The sequence below is a fragment of the Ipomoea nil genome, unplaced genomic scaffold (assembly GCF_001879475.1).
Source record: "Ipomoea nil cultivar Tokyo-kokei standard unplaced genomic scaffold, Asagao_1.1 scaffold0146, whole genome shotgun sequence".
In the NCBI taxonomy this organism is placed as follows: domain Eukaryota; kingdom Viridiplantae; phylum Streptophyta; class Magnoliopsida; order Solanales; family Convolvulaceae; genus Ipomoea; species Ipomoea nil.
Window position 1 is genome coordinate 3,160,998 of NW_017616574.1, and position 16,162 is coordinate 3,177,159.

At 41.9% G+C, this 16,162-nt stretch overlaps 1 protein-coding gene across 1 annotated transcript in view; it reads right to left on the reverse strand.

The window, feature by feature from the left end:
* LOC109174301 overlaps positions 1–14,783 on the reverse strand; it is a 38,736-nt gene extending 23,953 nt beyond the window's left edge. Inside the window, exons 1-2 of the mRNA XM_019323543.1 lie at positions 14,481–14,783; positions 14,201–14,300 (exon numbers count right to left, since the gene is read on the reverse strand). Coding sequence (XP_019179088.1) covers positions 14,201–14,300; positions 14,481–14,783 — 403 coding nt within the window. The remainder of the gene's footprint in view (positions 1–14,200; positions 14,301–14,480) is intronic.
* Between the last annotated feature and the right edge of the window lie 1,379 nt (positions 14,784–16,162).

The window sequence follows — 16,162 nt, forward strand, 5'->3', positions numbered from 1 at the left end:
GTTTTCCCCAGTGTGGGATGGTGGTTTCCCTGTTTGATGTTTCCCCGATCCTCGTGGTGTCTCAACGGACTCTGTTTATCGTGCCTGAGTCTAGTTTGATGTTTCGGGTACCGTTCGTAGGATAAAAGAGTGTTCTATACTGCATGCTAGTTGAATTGGTATCCCGTTAGCCTAGGTGAAAGAAGTATGAACCCCTTAGGAATATTCCTAGTATGTGGATGACCACGCATAAGTTTATTATACGTTTCTCTCCCTTTTCCCAATGTGCTACTGTGGGTTGCATGTGCTTGCTATGTGTTATGTGTGCATGATACACCAATTTGGTTGCGATCAAATTGGCTATACGGGCAGTTGGATGGGTTGAGAACCATACCAACTATTAACCAGGCCGGTTGCAATCGGTCAGGTATATAAATATTATATAGGGCTGCGGTCCACCGTTTGGTTGCGATCAAACGTTTTACATGAGCTGCGGTTCATAATCTGGTTGCGAACAGAAATACACTTTTGGGCTGCGGTCCACTATTTGGTTGCGATCAAACATTATGATGAGCTGCGGTTCATCGGTCGGTTGCGATCGACCCCTTGTGCTGCGGTACAAGCAGGGTGCTTCAGGGCCATGCCAAAGCTATATGCGCTGGCGCTTCGTGTATGGGCGCGTGAAGGGTCCTGCGGCACCACCAAAGTGTGCTTTTGTGATTGAGATAATGATTGAATAATGATATGAATGACGTGAAATAATCTTGTGACCTTAGGATACATGCCAATATCTTTATATGCTTGATTATAACTATTGAATGTGATTGCCCCTACTTGTTGAGTCTATTCTCAATTTTTAAAGCTAGAGTCTCCCAATTATATATCTTCCGGCTTCAAAATGGTATATATATATATATATATATATATATATATATACCTATATTGTATTTCAACACGTTGGAGTGGGTTACCAGCATTATTCGCTGAACAGATATATTTAGCTTTCAGGCACAGATGATTAGCTACCGGAGCGCGCTAGAGGACCTCGGCTTAGATAGTTAGTCTTTCCTTTCGGCCTACGTGCCTTGATGATGTAATGACATTATTTGAGGAAAATTAGTTAATATAGCCTGTGTATCTGAGTTCTCCAGCTCAGATGTGGCATAACACCCCAGACTCTTATGTTTAGAATGCTCTGTTTGGGATTAATTAATAAAATTGCTTTCATATTATAAGATTAAAAATTTTTAAAAATTTCGGGGTGTTACAGATGGTATCAAAGCCTAAGTTTGACCCTAGGATAAGACTCTTAAGACAAGACTTTAGGACATTAAGCTTGAACTCTAGGTATTTATGTACATAGGATTCAGGAAACTTAGGATGCGCGGTGAGATTTTGGGTTTACCTATCACTACATGCCTAACTTTCCCCTCACTCTAATCTGCACTTAATTTAAGAATCCCCCCACGCTTATCGCATCAAGGTAAGGGTGCAACCCACAGTCAAGGACCCCACGATCCTCGCAGAATGGGTCCGAACCTTCGACAAAATCCTCGGGCTAGTAGAATGCCCAGAGGAAACGCCGCGTAGAGATAGCCTCATTCTACTTCGGACACAAGGCCGATCTTTGGTAGATCCACGAAGGACCCACTTATAGACAAGAACCGGGGTTCAACTGGGAAATCGGCTACGATGACGGTTCTACCCCGAGCACGTAAGGACAACCATGTACGAGGAATTCCTCCACCTCAATCAACGGATGACCACCGTCATGGAATATCACAAATGATTCATCGAGCTGGCTCGTTTCGCACCCGAATTAGTTCCAACAAAGACAACCAAGCTAGAGAAGTTTGTATCAGGCCCCAACTTCGAAGCCCGAAAGGCCCTAATCATAAGCAAACCCCGAAACCTTAACGAAGCCTACACCAGCGCCACCAACCGCTATCAAATCCAACTACTACCAACGGGGAGTTCATGAGCATATCTGGAAAAAGGAGTAACGAAGGTGGGGGACCACCTGTAAAGAGAACTAGGACGCCAATTAAATACAAAGAAGTGAAGTAACACATGAACAACTCCTCTGCTTAAATCTTTAGTACAAGGTAAGTACATCATGTTGACTCATGAAGCCTTTGCCTCAGCTTGAAATATCATTCGCCCTTGAATCCCAGCCTCTCGATATTCCTAATTGTTGAAACCCTTGCCTCGAATCCTTGGTTATCCTTGAAAACAACTAAACACCCATTGTGCCTTTACCTACTCCTTGTTGTATCTAATTTATCCCTGGAAACCCTAAATCGTTATGAGCTTGGAATCATTGCCGTTACTCTAGTTTTGTATCCCTCTCTTTCGAACCCTTGCTAAGACCCTACAAGTGGTGTACACCCCCCGCTTAGCCTAAATGGCGCAAGGGTTAACATATATTAGGTTGGTGTTAGGATAGTTGTTAAAAAGGACTTGACATGTTAAACAGAGGTGGCGGACGCGTAGAAAATGCCATGCACTAAGCTCCACTGCAATAAGAAACCTTACTTAGGAATGAGGACCTTGATGGTTTTAAGACACCGTATGAAATACATGCGACACACAGAATCACCAAAACGTCACGCGACAACGAGAGCAGTTAACCAAATGCATTCCAAGGAAGAAAAAAGGCATAACTAAGCATTTGATTGCTAAAGGATTAAATGGGACCGGACGACAAGAAAGACCAAAGAGGGCTTGTTGTTAACCAAGACAAGGAGAAGACAAAAGTTGAGTTACAGTCAGCCACCTTGCAAAGATTTCAAGATTGTTAATTGTAAACGAGACACGACCGATTGGACAAGTAGCAAGGACTAATAGGAACCAGTACACATGGAATCCAATAAGGGTCTATAGTGGGCTCATTACAAGGCCCATAACTACATCCATAAAGAATCATTGGTGGAAGAAACAACAACGTCCAATAATAATTCCATACGATAGAGGAAAGTATTATAGTGGCCCATTTCAAGTGATATCATCGATCGAAGACAATGCTTACAAGATTCGAGGTCGAATCATTTTCAAGAAGGGGAGGATGATGTGGCCCAACATAATGAAGATCCATCAAGAGTACCAATTGGGCCAATCACACGGCCCAAACAATTAAGACAACTCTTCATTGGTGATATTCAAAGATGGTGGAAATCCAAGTCAAGCCCATTTGCAAAAGATGAAGAAGAATTCAAGGATTTTTATAATTGTTTAAGTGCTGATTTTGAAGATTAAATTAGGCCCAAATAAGCCTTATTATTTTTATTCATCATTATTTTAAATTGTTTTGCATTAAAGAGAAAACACTAGTTTGTATTTAGAAAGGATTCCATAATCCCTTTCTAAATAGGACTATATTTACTTGCTTTCTAGATTAAGTTTAGGACTCTTTTTCCCATTGAATTTAGGATTACAATGCTGCCCTATACCTATAAATAGGGCACAACCATATCAGTTTTAGGGAAGGCTTTAATTCAATAAAATTCCAAAGTTTTTCTTTACACTTGTGTAAGAAACCTTATGGCTAATTGTGGACTCAATTAGTGGCTAGTCGTGGACTCGACTAGCGAATTGATTCGTGGACTCGAATCAATCTTACTTTCTTCAACCTTAGATTTAGGTTCGTGGACTCATTCTTGAATCGAAGGAAACTAGATCCGACTCTAGTTGATTGAAGATTGCAACATCGAGGTACTTGAAGCTACAATGGGATTCTTCTAAGTCTTTGAGGATTCGGGACAAGGGGTTTCTCGTGAGGTCTAAGGTACTTTGATCCATCTCTATCTTTACTTTTGAGAGCATTTTTGGGACAATACTCCATCTTATTTGAATCTTGGACTAGGTTCATATCAATTTGGTATTCAGAGCCTAGGTTTATCTCATTCTTATCTTACATACTACTTTTTTTTTTCGTGTCTTATTCATTAAAAAACCTTAAAAAAAATTTCTTTGCATTCTTGATTGTGTTCTTGAATTTTGATACATGTTCTCCAGTTTCTTGAAAAACAATCCCGAAAGAGTTTTCCCTTTTTCCCGTCGAATATCAACGAGACCTCACATCTCCTAAGCACCATATTACCAAAAATTCTGTCAAGAAAACAACCCCATCTCACCCTTACCTATATCCAAAACGCATTTACGCGCAATCACGTCCCAATCACACCATGTCCAAATTTCCGCATTTTGTGACCAGTTTCAAAGAATGACCTATATCTTGAGATCCACTGTTTAGTTTTATCTGAAACTTTGAAATGTTTTAGATCTCTTCTGGGGCATTCTATTGATATATTATACACTTGCTAATTCCTTATGGTAATTGAAATATTGATCTTCGAAGTACGGGCATCGTTTCTGTTTTTCTGCGTGATTCTTGAAATTCTTGGTTCTGTTTTGAAGGGGTTGTGTGGATCCTCTTGGTCCGAAATTTTTGTTGATATTTACAGTAGTTATTTGGAGGTTACTTATCAAAAAAAATCAAAAAAAAAAATCTAGAAAGTTGAAAAAAAAAAAAGCAAAAATAGAGAATGCTATAAAGAAGAAGAATAAGGTTGGGGAAAGAATTTGGCAGGTAGGAGAATTTTGGAGGGACAATGAAGGGGAAAAGTATATGGTTGGAAGGAGTTCTTGATAGATTCTGTTGTGGGTACGAGAATCAACAATGGGAAGTTAGAATATTTTAGAATTGTAACCAACCTCACGTTCCTTAAATTAATTCTAATCCCAACCAACAAACTAACATAAACATAAATTATAATATAATTATAACAAACTAAATCTAAAACAACTTTAAGATAATCATCCTAATTATTTAATAAAACTAATTCTAAAATATTCTAACTTCCCATTGTTGATTCTCGTGCCCACAACAGATTTCTAATTGGTTGTAGTACACATGAACCTCTTTTTTATTCTATTTGTCTCTATCTTTTGATATTGGTCATGCATATATTTCGGCCATACTTCATTCTTTGCCTCCCTTTTTCTTTCAAATCTTGCTTAGTTTCTTTGCTTGTATTGTCCTTTTTCTTTGCTTCCTGCTCTCAATTTTATTACCTATCTCGTGATACACCCTTACTCTCAAAGGCATGTGAAGTCTTTCAAGGTACGTTTTCTTGAACTTTGAGGTTGAATCCATATCAACTTGAGTACCGGACTAGAATTTTCCTTTTTGGAAAAAGGCTTGTGAGACTATCTGCCACCTTGAGCGATACATGAGTGGAGTGTGTGTTTGTAAGAGTGTGTAGTGCACCCCCAGAGCTATATAATCCACCTCTTACCTGCGAGCTGAGAATAGTGAGGGAGCGAGCCAACTTTTTTGTTTCACTAACGTGTCTACTCACACATCTTCTTCTTTTTAGAATTTTTTTTTCCTATACAGATGGTTGAACAAGTTCCAAACCTGCCCCAGACATAAGAACAAAAGATAGACATGTTACTCAAACGAATGAATAATTTGGAGCAACGCTCACAGCAAGTGCAACCACCACACAATGATGAGCGACACCTGCCACTAGCAGGAAGAGTGGATCCTAGATGTCAAAGGACCCAGCAGCATAATGCGGAGTTAGGAAACATTAAACATGAAATTCCTAACTTTACCGGTGAGAAAGGACCTACCGAATACATAGAATGGGAGAATGTTGTTGAAACTCTTTTTTATTTAAAGCACTATTCTGAGCTTACAAGAATTAGGCTAGTTGCTACATCTTTTAAGGGGTATGTATTGTCTTGGTGGCGAAAAAGAAATAGAGAGAGAGTTGCTAATTTTATTCCCTATGAAACTTGGGTTCAAGTGAGGGAAGATATGCGCCTAACCTTTCGTTCTTAATTTTTTTTTTTGTATGATTGAAAGAAAATTGCAGGGAACGGTGCAAGGAACAAAGTCAGTTGACGAGTACCACCAAACTATAAATATTTTGTGATGAGGACAACCAAAGGCTCAAAGATCAACTGTAACACCCCAGATTTTCAAGACATTTAAAACTTATAATAAAGGTAGAATCTTATTAAATCCCAAGATATAAATACAAGCGTTCGGGGTGCTATGCCACACCTGGGCTAGAGAACCCAAGTGCACAGGCTAACTAACTAATATCCTCAAAGCGTAAATACGTAAACGTGGCACGCAGGCCAAAAGGGAAACTATCTACTTCTAAGTTCTAGCGCACTCCAGTGACTTAATCTTCTGTGCCTGAAAGCCAAATATATCTGTTCAGCGAGAGATGCTGGTAACCCACTCCAACGCGTTGAAATACAATACATATAGAGATATATATAGATATACGAAAACCATTTTGAGCATGAAGATATATCCTACGAACTCTAGCTTTAAAAACCGGGAATGACTCGACAGATAAGGCCAGACGCAAGCAACAATTATAACGAGCATATGCAGTTCACAACAGATAAGGCAGATAAGGCAAAACATAATCAATGATCATAACCCAACATGAACAATCCCCAATATAAATCCCATAGTCACATCCCCCAAGACACTCGTAATCACAACTCGTCAATGTCACAACACATAACACACTTTGTTGGCGCCACAGGACCAATCGCATGCCCATACATGAGGGTCAGCGCATATAGCTCTGACACGGCCCCGCAGCACCCTGCCCCGTATCGCAACACGGAGGGGTCGATCGCAACCGACCGATGAACCGCAGCTCATCATAGTGTTTGATCGCAACCAAACAGTGGACCGCAGCCCAAGAGAATGTCATCTGACCGCAGCCAGGAAAAAGGACGAACCGCAGCTCGTATAGAAACGTTTGATCGCAACCAAACGGTGGACCGCAGCCCAAGAGTATCGATCTGACCGCAGCCAGCTTCTGAACCGCAGCTCAGGATAACCAATCCGATCGCAACCGAATTGGGGTAACACACACACATAACACGTAGCAAGCACATGCAACCCACATTACACATTGGGAAGGGGGAGAAAGCGCATAACAAAACCTATGCGTGATCCATCACATACTAAGAATAGTCCTAAGGGGTTCATACTCCTTCCACCTAGGTCAACGGGATACCAATTCAACTAGCATGCGATATAATAGACTCATAAACCTACGAACGGTACCCGAAACATCAAACTAGACATAGGCACGATAAACGGAGTCCGTTGGGACACCACGGGGAACGGGGGAACATCAAACGGGGAAGCCGGGATCCCAAGGTGGGATAATTTCCAGCGGGTCGCCGGCGGGCAGCTGCCCGCCCGCAGGCTACCCGCTGCCGGGCGGTGTTTTCTCGACCGTGGGTAGGTGGCGGGTCCCCTACCCCCCCACCTACCCCCCACTGACTCTTTTCACACAATAACATCCCGGGAACCTTTGTGGAACCTGAAACCATGCTTAGACACTTTACAACGCAACTAATAATTAACACGTAGACAATTAACGGATCAAATACGAGAAACGACGGCACATAACCTATCATGCTTTTCTAATATAATCAACACCCAAACATGCGATTTCCCCACCCGATAATCCAAGAATAAGATCATACGATACAACCTAGGGTTCTAATCACTTTTATATCAACAAGTATACGGTTCGTCTTCTAATTACAAGATTCGGTAATAATAACACATAAACATCAAGAGCATCACACAATTCGCAAGAACAACACATAATCATCAAGAACTCTATATAATCATCAAGAATTCCATAATCATCAAGAATCTCCCAATATCAAGATTATCAAGATCCCTCATGGGATCATCACATCAAACATCAATAATTATCATCATATCTCGCCAATCACAATAATATGGGGGAAACCCTAAGGGGGAATCATAGCTATGAAAATAGGTTTTGTTGAGACATGGGTTACATCTTAGCCTTAATTAATTCCTTGGCTATGAAGGGTCTTTCTTTAAGCTTTCTTGCTTTCTTGATTTCTTCTAAGGGGATTCTTGGAGCACTTTGGGGTGGTGGAACGTTTATTGTGGTGGGGGGTTCTAGGTGCCTCTTAAGTCCCCTATTTATATATTTAGGAGTCCTGGTTAGGAACTAATATTATAGGCTTGCTAATTCTATCCCTTTTGGAACTAAGGATTGGGTTTAGGGATAAGGGTCCATGGTCCATAGTGGACCATATTAATTAATTAAAGGGAATCCTAATCGTAGTCTGAATATTAAAAGGCCTACTTCCTTTATTCCTAATAGATAACTAGGTCTAGGATTCCTAATTAGAATCTGAATAGTAAAGGGTTTACTTTCTTTATTCCTAATAGGCTTAGGACTCTAATTTAGGCAAGGGTCCACGGTTCATGGTGGACCTTTATTAATTAATTAAAGGAAACCTAACCGAATTAAATCATATTTAATTATTATTAACGGGATTAATTTAATAATTAATCCGGGATTGAAGGCCGTAACACGGGGTGTTACACTCTCCCCCCCTTACGAGAAGCTTCGTCCCCGAAGCTTGGAAATCATTGCAGGGTTAACGAGTCAAGAGAAGAACCGTGGTCCTATAGAGAAGGTATTCCACGGGGAAATTTGTATACTTGCACGCCTATGTGTGTTGGGTTTTTGGGAGAGATTAGGTTTTACAGGGCTAAGAGAGTGGGTTTCAAACTTGAGGACACGGTGAATTCAGGAATTAGGATCCAGTTTTCGAGGTTGCAACTTAGGTTGTGAGGTTGCCACTTGTATGGAATCGTTAAAACATGGGATTGAGAATGGGGTCTGAAGGGTAGAAAGGGTTTTGAAATAAGGAAGGGGCCGATTTTCCGAGGGAGGGAAAGGAATTCGGCTAGGATGGGTTAAGGTTTCTCGATCCCAAGTGAATAATCTGGTTAGATGCTTTGATCACGATGCGCCGACGAGCTGATGATCCTCCTTCCTTGGTGTTGGTGCTTGCTTGACTTTAAGATCCTTGTTAGACCTTGCTTCCCAGGCTAAGGTTTCACCCTTCTCTTCTTTCTTGAGGGAATTTCCCGTGGTGATTCAACACTTACTTCTTTAATGCGCCCAAGGTCTTGACCGAGTTGGGTCAACCAAGCCAATCTCTTAGGGCGCATTTCCCAAATTCTTCCCAAAGTCTCTTGGGAGTCGATGGACTTTGGGTTGAATTTCTCTTCTTATTGAATTTCATCTCCTCTTTAGTGGATGAAATTCTTAGTAAGACTTCATGTCTTACCCGAGGTTCGGCACTGTTGTGCCCTGTTTGTGTTATTTTTAATGATGAAGGTGTCCTTGCGTGCCCTTTTTCTTTTAAAGCGCAGTCGGTTACCAAATCTCGTTGTGGGATGACTCGGCGACTTTACAAGTCACCTCATCTCCTTGTAGGTCCTTAATGACCCTTGAAGTCTTGGCGCGAATGTGTTCTTCACCCTTTTTGCTTAGCACCATGGGCTACGTAGTTCTTGATTCCATACAACTTGTAAGGAGTCCTCTGATTTGCTCGAACGATGTCCATGGTTTGGAGGAGTCCCGGTCCCTCCTTAGCATTTTGACTTTTAAGGTTTTCGTGAGTTCTTAGTACGAGTTCCCAACTTGCCTCCTTGGTTTGCGCAATCCTTTACGCCAAACATCCCTAGTCGGTTGTATCGTAGGATCCGATTTCAATTACTCGTGCAATGTAATTGATTGTGATTTCCCGATGGTGTCTCGTGCGTCAAGGTCTTTTATGTAGGACACTATGTTTGGGTGGTCCATGGTTCCTTACCCAAGACTCACATTCCTCAATCGAGGCACACAAGTGCGCCACAAATCAATAAAATGAGGGGTTAAGAAATCAGCACATTGTACCAGTGGGCGCGAGGTGGGCGGTCGTCCGCCTGCCAAGCTCCTGCCAAGGACCCGCCAAGGTCCCGTCAAGGACCCGTTGGGGACCCGCGGGAAAGTGACTAGGAATAGTCAATTCCTTCGGGAAGGACCCCAAAAATGCACAGATTCATGTCCTGACAAGTCCCATGCCCTTGTGCACAATAAAAGGGACTTGGATACATAGGATGACCCATCGTACAATCTTCATTGATCCTTAAGCACGAGTTCTAGAGGTAGATATACATACATATATATATCTATGTTTTCTTGGTCTGGGTTTAAAGGGGTGTAAGGAGTGCAAGGGCTAGGTTTCAAAGTCGAGGGGCGGATAGGGTCGATGTCTCAAGGTCGTAATACAGGAAGGAAGGTTGCCACCTTGTACGGGTTCGTCTGTAATGAGGGATCAAGAGCGAGGTTTGGAGTGATAGGACGGATTCTTTAACGAAATGGTACTTGATTGGCAAGGGGAGGGAAATGGACTAAGGACTCTTGGCTTCGGGTGATTATGCCTGTTTGGGGCTTGGTTGTGGCGTGCAGTCGAACTGGTGATCCCTTTTCCTTGGCTTTGTTTGATTCTAAGATTTTCGTTTGATCTTCTCTTCCCGTGTCGAAGTCCCCTTCGTTTCTATGGCTTCCAGGGGAATTCTCGTGATGGTTTCCGTGCACGTTCCCCTCGGATGTCCAGAAGTCTGGACCCAGTCGGTTTAGTGGGTCAAACCCCTAGGTCTTGACTCCTAATCCTTGCCGAGGGTTCTTAAGGGTAAGGGGGGTTTTGGGTTAGCCTTTCTTGTTCTATTGGGTTTCATCCCTTCCTTGGTGGATGAAATTCTTAGCAAGGATTTATGTCCTCCTCGAGGTTCGGCCTGTTGCACCTATTTGACGATGTTTTCTGTAGCGAGGGCCCCTGACACATTGAACGTATTTGTTTGCCCGCTCTTGTCAACGCATGGCGTTCTTCGGTGGCGTACGTACAGGCTATGGTTTCTCGTGAAGCCTTCACGGTTTTCGTGCAAGGGTGGGGTGATACGTATTCGTAACCTCCACCTACTTCGCCGATTCCTATCTAACAACTTATTTTAATATTGAATCAATGAATGTCGGTTCTTCATGCCCCTGGGCAGGGTATGGGCCTTATGCTGCTCTACGGTTTTTAACAGGGTTTCCAAACGGAGTGGGGATATGAACTTAGAGTAAGGGCAATAACAATTTAGGGTTTCCGAGGGTTTGGGTTAAGCGCAACAAAGGGCGAGCAAGGTCATGACGGTTGCGAATTTGCTCTTAAGGTAATTAAGGATTCGGGGTGGGAGTTTTCAACAAATAGGGGTATCAAGATGCTGGGGTTTCAAGGCGGATGATATTTTAAATTGGGGTGGTGGGGTCGCAAGGTGTCGCGATATACTTACCTTGCACCCAAGGATTCGACTAATGGTGTCGTTCCTTCGCTACTTTAATAGGTGTCCTAGTTCTCCTTCCTGTTTGTTGTAGCCGCAACCCGGGTTTGCCGAGATAAGGCAACTTGTCGGAAGGTGCATGTCATTTGTCTGACTCGGGGGTTATCGTGGTTACCCTGGGTTGGTGCGTATTGCAGTCCGTCCCTTTTAGCAGTCCTGACTGTAACGCCTCTTCTTAGTAGTCATCCAAATCTTCCTTTTCTTTGGTCAGGGTCCTTGTCAAGTCTTTTGACGGGAGTTAGGACGAGGCGATTTATCGGGTAAGTGTACGTTACCCAGTTGTGGAAGTAAACTTATCTATTCGTACCCTTACCTGGTGTGGTAAGCGTAGGGGGAGGTTCCTTTAAGTTAGAGAGGGATGAAGTGAGGGGAGGTTATGTGTAGGTTTCACAATCTCACTGCGCGTCCTAAGATTCCTGGATCCTATGTTCCTAAGTACCTAGAGTTCAAGCCTAATGTCCTAAAGTCCGGTCTTAAGAGTCTTATCCTAGGGTCAAACTTAAGCTCTGATACCAACTGTAACACCCCAGATTTTCAAGACATTTAAAACTTATAATAAAGGTAGAATCTTATTAAATCCCAAGATATAAATACAAGCGTTCGGGGTGCTATGCCACACCTGGGCTAGAGAACCCAAGTGCACAGGCTAACTAACTAATATCCTCAAAGCGTAAATACGTAAACGTGGTACGCAGGCCAAAAGGGAAACTATCTACTTCTAAGTTCTAGCGCACTCCATTGACTTAATCTTCTGTGCCTGAAAGCCAAATATATCTGTTCAGCGAGAGATGCTGGTAACCCACTCCAACGCGTTGAAATACAATACATATAGAGATATATATAGATATACGAAAACCATTTTGAGCATGAAGATATATCCTACGAACTCTAGCTTTAAAAACCGGGAATGACTCGACAGATAAGGCCAGAAGCAAGCAACAGTTATAACGAGCATATGCAGGTCACAACAGATAAGGCAGATAAGGCAGATAAGGCAAAACATAATCAATGATCATAACCCAACATGAACAATCCCCAATATAAATCCCATAGTCACATCCCCCAAGACACTCGTAATCACAACTCGTCCATGTCACAACATATAACACACTTTGTTGGCGCCACAGGACCAATCGCATGCCCATACATGAGGGTCAGCGCATATAGCTCTGACACGGCCCCGCAGCACCCTGCCCCGTATCGCAAAACGGAGGGGTCGATCGCAACCGACCGATGAACCGCAGCTCATCATAGTGTTTGATCGCAACCAAAAAGTGGACCGCAGCCCAAGAGAATGTCATCTGACCGCAGCCAGGAAAAAGGACGAACCGCAGCTCGTATAGAAACGTTTGATCGCAACCAAACGGTGGACCGCAGCCCAAGAGTATCGATCTGACCGCAGCCAGCTTCTAAACCGCAGCTCAGGATAACCAATCCGATCGCAACTGAATTGGGGTAACACACACACATAACACGTAGCAAGCACATGCAACCCACATTACACATTGGGAAGGGGGAGAAAGTGCATAACAAAACCTATGCGTGATCCATCACATACTAAGAATAGTCCTAAGGGGTTCATACTCCTTCCACCTAGGTCAACGGGATACCAATTCAACTAGCATGCGATATAATAGACTCATAAACCTACGAACGGTACCCGAAACATCAAACTAGACATAGGCACGATAAACGGAGTCCGTTGGGACACCACGGGGAACGGGGGAACATCAAACGGGGAAGCCGGGATCCCAAGGTGGGATAATTTCCAGCGGGTAGCCGGTGGGTGGGGGCCACCCGCCGGCTGCCCGCCGGAGTGTACTGTTCCGGGCAGCTGCCCGCCCGCAGGCTACCCGCTGCCGGGCGGTGTTTTCTCGGCCGTGGGTTGGTGGCGGGTCCCCTACCCCCCCACCTACCCCCCACTGACTCTTTTCACACAATAACGTCCCGGGAACCTTTGTGGAACCCGAAACCATGCTTAGACACTTTACAACGCAACTAATAATTAACACGTAGACAATTAATGGATCAAATATGAGAAACGACGGCACATAACCTATCATGCTTTTCTAATATAATCAACACCCAAACATGCGATTTCCCCACCCGATAATCCAAGAATAAGATCATACGATACAACCTAGGGTTCTAATCACTTTTATATCAACAAGTATACGGTTCGTCTTCTAATTACAAGATTCGGTAATAATAACACATAAACATCAAGAGCATCACACAATTATCAAGAACAACACATAATCATCAAGAACTCTATATAATCATCAAGAATTCCATAATCATCAAGAATCTCCCAATATCAAGATTATCAAGATCACTCATGGGATCATCACATCAAACATCAATAATTATCATCATATCTCGCCAATCACAATAATATGGGGGAAACCCTAAGGGGGAATCATAGCTATGAAAATAGGTTTTGTTGAGACATGGGTTACCTCTTAGCCTTAATTAATTCCTTGGCTATGAAGGGTCTTTCTTTAAGGTTTCTTGCTTTCTTGATTTCTTCTAAGGGGATTCTTGGAGCACTTTGGGGTGGTGGAACGTTTATTGTGGTGGGGGGTTCTAGGTGCCTCTTAAGTCCCCTATTTATATATTTAGGAGTCCTGGTTAGGAACTAATATTATAGGCTTGCTAATTCTATCCCTTTTGGAACTAAGGATTGGGTTTAGGGATAAGGGTCCATGGTCCATAATGGACCATATTAATTAATTAAAGGGAATCCTAATCGTAGTCTGAATAGTAAAAGGCCTACTTCCTTTATTCCTAATAGATAACTAGGTCTAGGATTCCTAATTCATAATTTTTGGACCAACATAATGATCTTTTAAATTGTTGTCGTCATGACCTCATCATTCCCTCACTCTTTGAGATGATTCGTCCTCGAATCACACTTTCCTCGATCAAATGGAAATGAGTAATTATCCGACCAAATGACTTTAATACCTTCACCAAGGAGAGGGAGTGATCTCGCGCTTTGTAGATCATGGCACAACAATACCATTCCTTCCAACTGATTTTCAACCCTAGAATCACATCCATTAACCTGCAAAGAACTTAAATCAAAGGTTATGGAGTTCTCAAAATCTTCTCCCTCATTCTTTTTCTCACAAAGTTTATAAGACAATTCTTCTTCCTCATCTTCAGTTTTTTTCTCAATCTCTCCTTCTTTTTTCACTCAAATATTCCTCATCTTTGTTTTCACATTTTTTTCACACATGTTTACATCCTCATTCATTTCTTTTGAGCCCTCCACGTATGACAAGGAAAAAGGTATCGAATTCTCGACATCTTTTTGCTGCAATTTCTCTTCAATTTGTTTGGCATGGAATAGTAAAGTAAACAAGCACTTGCACCGATGAGGAAGCAACCGTGCAATTTCTTTTCTAATACCATACACAAATCTATTCTTGGTAATAACAGCGAGTTCAATCACGCCATCACGGATCATCAAATCTCTTAACTTATTGTAGAATTCTTCCACACTAAGAGATCCTTGTTGAAGTGTATTTAACTCAAAAGACTCCATGGATGATATGAAGCAATGAACTTTAAACTAGAAAACACAAGGAATGGCAACACAAATCTGGACAGACTTTAAGAGTGACTTTGATGAATTTTCTGGAATTTTATGGATGATATTTTGACCAAATTTTTTTTATGGTTAGCAAGAACTATGGGTTGTATTCAACCATAAAAATTTTAAGGGCAAAAGGGTATGTGGAAGTATTTCTCCCAAAATTTTCTTTTGGACTGGACAGGAAGAAAAATTTTTGGGTAGAATCTTACGGTTGTGTTGACTTTAGATAATTTTCTGTGTTTCGAGGAGTATGATTTTAACAAAAAACTTTTATCAAACATTAGAGTAATAGGTTGGATACTTCCAGAAAAAATTTCAACACAATTGGATATGTGGAAGTATTTTTTTGGAATTTTTCTTTCTGAAGACGCAGGCTGAAAATTTTCTGCAGAAACAAGAAACAAGAATTGATTGGTAGAGTGTTAACCTTTTTTGTGTGAGGAATGAACCCAAAGCTCTGATACCAAACTGATGTGGATCTTTGGGGGATGAACTCAAGATTCGATTCACCAAAGATTCCTCCGGTTGCCCGATCTTTTCCTCACCAAAACAGCAGGAACAACAATTACGGTTTGAGGGTGTTGGAGATGGAATTGGTTGATGTAGGGGTTGGTTTGGGGGATTATTTTTGTGTTTTTCTATAAAGATATTTCCGCCACACCTTGGTCCTAGGTGATAAGGAATGGATGGCACCACAAGATTGGTATTATCTTGATAAGCCTAGAATAACATCTCTCAACACACAAGAGAGACAACAAAATGCCTAAGCATTTCTTTCATTCAACTTCATTCATCTCTATCTCTAAAATTCTGGTTGTGTTTAGCCTTTATATAGGCTAATACATAACTTTCAAATGGAAAACAAAGAGTTAAGAGTCTCCTAATATTAAATTTTAACATAAATGCATTTTAAATAACTAAAATAACTACATGACTTCATTTCAATGATGAATATGTTCAATGAGCCTTCTAGGACCTTCTTCTTCATAATTTTCGGACCAACATAATGATCTTTTAAATTGTTGTCGTCATGACCTCATCACAAACGTAAGGCCGCAACCCTAATCAGGAGGCCGAGCTACGAGGTGTCTAGGGGTGAAAGGATGGACTATAACACCGGGCTTCGGGGACGAAGCCCCTTGTAAGGGGGGGAGAGTGTAACACCTCGTGTTACGGCCCCTAAAACCATTTAATTAATTAAGCAATAGCCCAAGAGAAAGAATAAATCATAATGATTAATTAGAGAAAAAGGCCCACCATAGTCCATGGGCCCTCATATATATATACCCAACCCCTAAACCCAATCCTTAGTTCCGAAAGAAATAGAA